The sequence below is a fragment of the Trachinotus anak genome, unplaced genomic scaffold, assembly GCF_046630095.1.
Source record: "Trachinotus anak isolate AG129_WGS33_773 ecotype Australia unplaced genomic scaffold, CSIRO_AGI_Tana_v1 ptg000003l, whole genome shotgun sequence".
NCBI classification, from domain to species: domain Eukaryota; kingdom Metazoa; phylum Chordata; class Actinopteri; order Carangiformes; family Carangidae; genus Trachinotus; species Trachinotus anak.
In genome coordinates, this window is record NW_027273854.1 from 16,129,630 (window position 1) to 16,137,983 (window position 8,354).

The 8,354-nt window shown below is 41.8% G+C and overlaps 1 protein-coding gene across 1 annotated transcript in view; it reads right to left on the bottom strand.

Moving 5' to 3' along the window:
- Positions 1-4,912, bottom strand: part of grapa (GRB2 related adaptor protein a) — a 29,311-nt gene extending 24,399 nt beyond the window's left edge. Inside the window, exon 1 of the mRNA XM_071474123.1 lies at positions 4,513-4,912. Within this exon, the coding sequence (XP_071330224.1) occupies positions 4,513-4,590 (78 nt within the window). The 5' untranslated portion in view covers positions 4,591-4,912. The remainder of the gene's footprint in view (positions 1-4,512) is intronic.
- Between the last annotated feature and the right edge of the window lie 3,442 nt (positions 4,913-8,354).

Sequence of the window (8,354 nt, forward strand, 5' to 3'; positions counted from 1 at the left end):
AACGCTAATAAACAAGGAAAGGGCATTCATGTCAGCTTCAACGAGAAAGACGGTCAGTGCTTCTATGTCCACACAGATTGTTAATGTGGTCCTGAAAACACATTTTTGTGCTTCAAGTAATTTGCTCGAAACAGAAAAAGTGATTGAGGTGAGTGACGACTGCTCATCCCCGAGCTGATTGTAGTTCTCTGTACCTCAGCTTCATAAATCATTATTATTCTCGTTATTTTGACAGGTTTTAGACCAGCTTAGAAACAATAAAGTGATGAGGACATTGCAGGACAGCCTTTAATTGTGAGAGAGACACATTGTCACCTGATATGCTCTCGTTTAATATGCAGCTGTTTTTATCCTTTCTCATTTCACTGGCCTTGTCTTTTTTCTTTGCTATAGTCATATTTTTTTTTTCTCCTTATTCTAATCCAGTGGTGACATTCCCTGTCATTTTGATTTTAAGCTGTTGTTTTGTTTGCTCTGCTTGGCTGCTTGCAGAGACACATTTTATCAACTCCTTTTCTTTATCTCCCCTGCAGACCCGGGGTCACTTTTGGGAGCTTTTTTTGTTTTTTTTACATTGCCCATGCTTTTTTTTTATCAGTGAAACTAACCAGGTAAAGTCTGACATATCATTAAAAAAAATGTACAGATGAAATGTATCCTGCCTGTGAGCTCCTCAGTGATGGAGAACTGCTTGGCCAATGCTGCCCATATGTCAAGAAGTTGCCCTTCTCTGCCTTTAGGAACTTTATTTCATGCACCAGCTATTTTAATGGTTACACTGCACATTTTTAAATGTGTTGCAGGCTATAGAATGATTTACCGTCAGTCACAGAGCTGAATGTTTGCCCTATTAATCGGTTTGGGGTTTCAGTGTTGGCCCAAAAGACATTTTATCTGAGGAAGAAGAAGTCCCACTTAAACAACATAAGCCCAACTGGATCTTTTCCCTTGTCTGCACTGCAGTCACATACTCACCCCACCAAGCCACAGCCTCAGTTAATTCATCACTGTGACTCTGTGACCCACAGATGTTAACTTTTCCAACCAAACTTTTCCCGACCTCTCATGACACTGCCTCTCGATGTCCTTTCTGATTTTGCTTCTTAATTCCACTTTGCCGGGGGCCACATTACACTTACATCTAGAGCTCTTCACTTTGCAGTAAAATCAGCTTCTCTTTTTCTATTTCTTCTTTACTTCCTACAGACGTCATCATCACCTCCACCACCAATAAACAGAAGTTGTACGACTTGTAAATCTTTGTCAAAATCCTGTATCATGGAAAAATCCAGATCCTTGCTTGTTATGTTTGTATTGCTCATTAACCATTGTTTATTTCCTTCCATATCTTCTAAAACTTTCCATGCTTTTTAACTACATCTACATTGTCACTGACAATTCCTGCTTTTGCTTCTTCACTCCTCTCCACAGAATACACATTCTTAATGCTGATCTTGTATTAGCTGCATCCATAGACCCATGTGTGAAAATCTGGGTATAAAACACATATTTAGGATGTTTATTCATGACCGCCCCCACTGACTGAGTTGTGACTGACTCACATCCCTCTAGACCGCACCAATGGATTTAACAGTTGCTCAACCTTTAAGGAAAGACACAAAACATTCAACATGAATATTATACTGTAAATGACTCCCAGAAACAGGCTCGGTGACATCCTGCATGTTTGTGCCCCGCTGGCACACATTAAGACTCAGGCTCAGGTCCTTTTTGTTGGACCAGGAAGTCCAACAAATAGGAAGAATTTATTTCAGCGACTCAAGTTTTTACATGTTTCTTATTTGGCGATAGGAGTGCCCATTGTACTACCCGGTTACTTCCTGTGATTTTAGTCACTGCCACTGACAGAGGAGTCACACAATCCTAAATTGTCATATTCGTGCGTTGGGGTTTGGAGAACAAAAGAAATGCCCCACTTTTGCGTCCCCTGTGTCAAACTTGACCACACATCTTCTGGCCTTCAGAACAGCTACTTTTTATTGAACTATGAAGCTGTTTTTATAATTTTTTTATTAGTCACATCTACACTCCTCATCACATGGCTACTGCACAACAGGCCATGAACAAAACAATGCTCCCCCCATAAGAATGATACAGAAAAAATCTATTTGCTTTCATCCACGTTGCCAACAAAGTGGGAAACGGAGCAGCTCTGGGACCAAAATAAAGCTTTTTATATAGAAAGGTGGGTTTATGCACAATAAAAAGAAACACCGGTAAGTGGTGCAGGAGAGTTATCTGACAGTCAGTTTAGTGTCCTTTTAAATAATTGACATTTTACATGATACTATATGAAATGTGGTGATACTGTAAAGTTCAGGCCATCTGTGCTGCAAGCGGGAATGAGCAAACGTGAAGAATTATTTAAAAGCCTGACCCAAGTGTGAACCAGAGCTGTTTGGCTGAGTCAAGAGAGCAGTTTATCCCGGCGGGAAGACAGAAAACATGGCACATAAAGGGAACAGCATTTTAAGTGTTGGTCCCATTTTAGTTGCAAGAAATGCGTCACTGTGGCTTTGAAACTGTTCACCTAGCCATCAACTGAAATATACAATTATTTTGCAGTGCGCTGATCAAAGCCAACAACTAAATACATCAGGATTTACATGTCGGTAAAAAACAATTCTTAAATCACACGCCCAGAAGACTTTACCACGTTGTATCTGGACATAAAAACTTCAGGGAATAAAGAATCACATTTGTTTACTGTAACAACACACTGGCAGAAACAAAACTAAATGCCACCTTATATTGGCTCCATCATACGCTGACACTCAGGTCCACCTATAGATAAATAAATAAAGATTTTGCAGACAGCAGAAATGAGAAGCTGCTTTATTTATGCGTTGTCTAATATTGGAACAGAGTCTGTCTGGGATGAATAATATAGTAGCCTGTGGCATACAATTAAAGGTAACTTCCACCCTCGGGCATTACTATCCTATTAGACATCATCAAATACATTCCATGTCATGGGTTGTTTTGTGGTATCTGAGGGATGAAGTCTTTCCATCTTCCTACCTCATCATCCTCAAGTGATTCCCTACAATTCCCAGAGTTAGAAAACTTCTGGAGAATGGTGGCAAGCTAGTGTGCAGGTGGCCGTAGCAATGTCATTTTAAGAGCAAAAAAATTAGTTCGTTTTTATTTTCAGTCAAGAAAAAGTTAGAGCCGCCTCTGACACCAGATCTGTTCATCAGCAGCATTGCACTCTGGTCTACTGAGGCTAAATCCAGAGGAGAAATCGATCTGACTGTGTCTTCTAGCATGGATTTGTCTGTTTATGACTGTCGAACAGCTGGTGACACGGTTTGTCGTAAGTCTAGAAAGAAGCTCTTGCTCTTTAATTACGAGGTTCACTGCTGATTTTCTGCGACAGTAATTTCCAGCTGTACAGGAACAATCTCCGCACCACATCTGGTCTGTTAGCCATCAGACAAATATAAAAGCAGTGGCCTTAAAACGTTTGTAATCAGATCTTTTCTTTCTTTCTTTCTTTCTTTCTTTGCATTTATTTGCTCTTCTGTCTATACACTAAATATGACGTTACTGCCCAAAGACTGGAAACAAGTGAGTGGGGCAACTAGCTTTAGGCACAAAGCACAAATTTGCCATTTTATAAGGGGTTATGCATCTCACTAATTCTTGGCCTGGACCAGTTTCCGGACAAAACCAGCAGAAAGTGCAGGAAGTTACTGCTCCCAGTCAAAATATAGTCTGTTGCATAACAGCTGTATCACACCAAAGTGATGTTTTTACATTTCTTGTACATATGAAAGAAACTGGTGCGTTAGTTAGTGAGCTTTAAATATGTTGGTAGACAGATGTTGCCACCAGTTTCCAATCTGTTTCCCCCCTGTTTCTAGTCTTTGTGCTAAGCTAAACTAGCCAGCTGCTGGCTCAAGCTACATGTTTACCATCAATCTTCTCATCTAACACACTAGCAAGAAAGGGGGTAAGTGTTTTTCCCAAAATGTCTGTTCTTTTAAACTACTCTAATTTTGCAGTAAGTTACAAAACGTAAAAAAAAAAAAAAAAAAGGAAAAAAGTACCAAGTTTTTTCTTTTTAAATAATAATAAAAAATACTAAGTTACACCTTTGTAGAGCAAATAAGAAATACATTTCTGTACATAGTACTTCCCAGCTATGCCATCAGGGCCAGAAATCCAATGTTTACGTTGTAACATTCAAAACGAGTTCAAGCCATCTACACGCTGGCTGTCTTTCGTGAGGCTCTCTCTGTAGGCAGCAACAGCAGCACCTGGACACAGACTGTCAGGAGCTGTAGACGCTAAAGTTATAATTGTTGTAATTATCGCAGCAGAGGTGGAGAGAGAGAAAGAGAAAGAGAGAGGTGGTTGATTTGTTGGTCCACGTATGAGTAACGTGCATAGATAGATAGATAGATAGATAGATAGATAGATAGATAGATAGATAGATAGATAGGTGGATAGAAAAAGGGAAAAGTGAGTAAAAAATATTTGTCTTACCTTGAGCAAGTCTCCCTTGTTGAAACTGAGTTCATCGCCCTCAGTGGCACGAAATGTATATAGTGCCACTGCTTCCATGGCGAAACCCCCCAACACACTCACACACACACACACACACACACACTCTCAAACACACACTTCAGGGACCCCCACTAATGTCCCTGGCATGGGGAGCGGGGGGGAAGAAAGAGGGGAAAAAGAATTTTTTTTTAAGTAAATAAATGAACGGCTGAAGGAAGATGAAACAATGAAATAAGAGGCAGGAAGAGAAGACAGAGAAGAAGAGGAGCTGGCGAGGAGAGGTCTCGTCTGTCCGCTGAGCCAAAGAGCGCGCGAGAGAGTCAGAGCAGAGGATGAGAGAGAGAGAGAGAGAGAGAGAGAGAGAGCTCGGTGAGGGGAAAAACACGACTGGCTGCTGCTCAGCAACACACTGCCATGAGTAACATTTAGAGAGAGAGAGAGACAGAGAGAGAGAGAGAGAGAGTGGCAAAGGAGTGGGAGGCACTTCCTGTGTATATATTTGTCTCATACACTCATTGTGGCTTCTGTGGATTTTGTATGTGTGTGGCTAGTCTTCACACTTCTGTCAGCGGCTGTAGTTTTTTCACACGCAGTGAAAAGTGAGCATGTTTGCCGTTCTTCATTGATTGTCACTCTTGAAGATTGAAACTTTTCGGTGAAGGTCAGGACAAGGTGAGAAATAAAGTGACAATTCACCCAAATCTGAAAAGAGGAGCATTGTTTATCAGCCCATTCAACACGAGTTGTAACCTTGTGAGGCAGCTGGATTTCTCTGTGTGACAAACCTACTGGCTAAAATAAAGGCTTCACTTCCCCTTTTCTGACTCCCATCCCCCTTCACAGTTGGACGTATTACATTACAGATTTGCTGTAGCTTTGGCTCGTGGATAATAATTGATAGATTATTCGACAATTACACCATGAATCAACACTGTGAAGTCGCGTATGTGTCTCTAAAATGTCTCCAACAGTTACTAAGTAAGTAATGGCCCGACACGTGGAAGTTGAAATATTGCCGCTTTATGAGGTGTGGAGGTGCTATGAGATGTGAAGCCACATTTTTGAGGGTCTCCTCAAATATTCACCTCAGGGTTAAGATGACTTTTGGAGATAACACATGGACGCCGCACACACCGTGATTGATCACAATGGCGTGCTTGTGTTTTCTCCTACAGGTTCCTGATGTCGGCAGAGATTGCTGAGAGTAAAAACAACATGAAACAACCAGGGGGAGAAAAAAAACGTACAACATACATCCAGCCACCAAACCATTTCCTCTGCAGACCTTTTGCGCACTGCTGTCTAACATAGTGAATGCAAGAACAGAAACACAGCCATGGCATATAGTAATCTCATATTCCATATTCAGTAATGAATCAGGCAGACCCTCCAACTGTTGCTCGTATCACAAAGCAAATCAAAGACTGTTACAGTGGGGAATGTACATCATTAAAGAATAATACAGCCAATCATGTGTAAAACATCTATCTCGTGTTCAGCGGTGCTGCCGAACCATAAATCACAATCTACGCCAATCAGTTGGACTCCTGTTTACCCCTTATGTCTACCATAAATCAGGGTTTAGTGTCACCTACTTTTCTAAATGCTGTGAATTAGCTGATGCTGCGGACTGTTGCACAGACGGGTGCATCAGTACTCCCAAACATACAAACTTCAGTTCTTATTCATCAGCTCTGAGTTTTCCAAACTGCACGCTGAGGCCACCAGCTGCCACACAATGAGAGGACGATCGCCCTTTTGCCTTGTCAGCATATGTCATAGGAAATGCTGCAGCCGTTTATAGCTGTTCAAAATCCTGAGTTGTGTGTTTATCAAGAAACTATCTTGCAGTACAATACTTGCGTAAGACATAGTCTAGTCTGGTGAGAGACTTGTGAAGGTTAGGTTTGGGTTCAGATTACAAATGTCAACATGCAGCATGGCAAAGGTCAAAGACAGAGGTATCAGTGAAATAAGCGTAAGTGTAAGGATGTGCCCCTCTTCACTCAGTGGGTGTCTAGTGTGCGCTGTGTGCGTGCAGTTTGGAAACTTCTCAAAGTACTTTGACATTTTTAGCCAGGTTGTAGCGATTACCACGTTACCAACCGCACCTCAGGAAAGACATCAGCCGGCGTGGCACGTTTGTGAGACAATGAGAGAGAGAGAGAGAGATGAGAGAAGAAGAGGAGAGAAAAATGAAGCAGAACTAGTCAAAGCGATACAGCAGGGCAGCAATGGAGGGACTGTGGTTTCAATAGCATGACCTGTTCAGGAAATCCCCAGTCAGCTGCTCACTTTGACTCACATGAAAAGAAGGATTGCGGGAGGAAGAGGGAAGGGCTGGACGCGTGATGAAGGGACAATAGAAGAGGAAGAGGAGGAGAGGAAGAGGAACTGCCTTTCAGCTCAAGGGCCGAGGCACACTCTCGTCCTTTACTTTTTACCCTTTTTGTGTGTGTGTGATGATTTCCCGTCTAATTCTCGCGTGTAATTTAAAGGCGACTTCTACAGATGTGCGTCCATTTGTAAGCTTTTATTCATTCCTCTATTTAAATCCGTGTCGGCTGGTCATTACTCTTCTGTTTCTGCTCGCCTCACTTTTCAAACAAGCTGCGTGGGCGATATTTTTTACTTTGGAGTTTCTGTGGGCGGTTCTGGTCTTTGTCCACTAAGCCGTAGTGTTGATCACTGCTCACACCCTTATCTTCTGTTCAATCCACTCAGCTGAGGCAGTGACATCACTTCTTGTGTCCGTTTCCAGGGAAAGCCAGCACCGGATGTTTTTAACAGCAAATGTTGACCAAGTGACTGTATTATCATTGCTTTACATCACACAATGACACAGTTTCTAATAATAGTGAGGAAGTTTTTTCTTCCAAGTGTTCCCACGATCTATTGTCATATTTTTAAAAAAACTGATCTCATTGCCAGTGTTAACAAAATTCAGTAATGTGCGTTACCCACAACACACAGGCACATCTAGTATGCACAGTGTTCTGCCTGAGTGACACCAACATTTCATCTTGTCAGGAGCACTGATGCAGAGAGCATGAAATAGATGAACAAGTTTGCGTGTGTGTGTGTGTGTGTGTGTGTGAGAGCGGAAGCAAGTGGGCAACAGCGGAAAAGCAGGTGGGCACAAAGTCTCAGCTTCCCTTCAAAGGCAATGACAACACTGCTTCTCTCCATCTGTTTAGTCCGAGGCCCAGTTTCTCATCGGTTTGTTCTCAATCAGTCTTTTCTTTTTTTTTCTGCCACCATGATCTGGAAAAAAAAAAAGTCTGTGGTCTCTGTCCACTGATTCTCTTCCTCCTTTCCTTATGTTGTATTGTCCCTGTGACACTTTTTACATCCTGTTTCCCTCTCTCTCTTTCTCTGTGTTCCCCTAGTCTCTCCTCTCCTCTCACTGGTTTTTGCAAAGGACTCAGATTTAAAACTTCCACACCTCTAGCTCCTCTCAACACTCGCGCTCACGTCGAACAGTTGGCACTGGGCAGGGTATGATGTCAGCTGAGTGATAACAACATTGGCTTAAAAAGGTTTTATAAAGGTGGTGAGAAACTTTTGGATCGTCTTCTAACACTGAGCACTTAAAGCAGCCACAAGTCTGTTACTGATGCTCAATCTTTTGTTTATGTTTGACTTTTGTTTTTTAAGTGACATATTTCACCACGGACGCAACAAAATAAGGAGTGTAATAAAGAGCAGCAGGGGTCCTTTATTTGAAAAATCCAAACCTGGCGCACAGGTTGCTCACCCTTTCAAAATGATAAGATGTGTGAAAAATTCATGACTCACTGGCTGTGTGTAATTACAGTGTT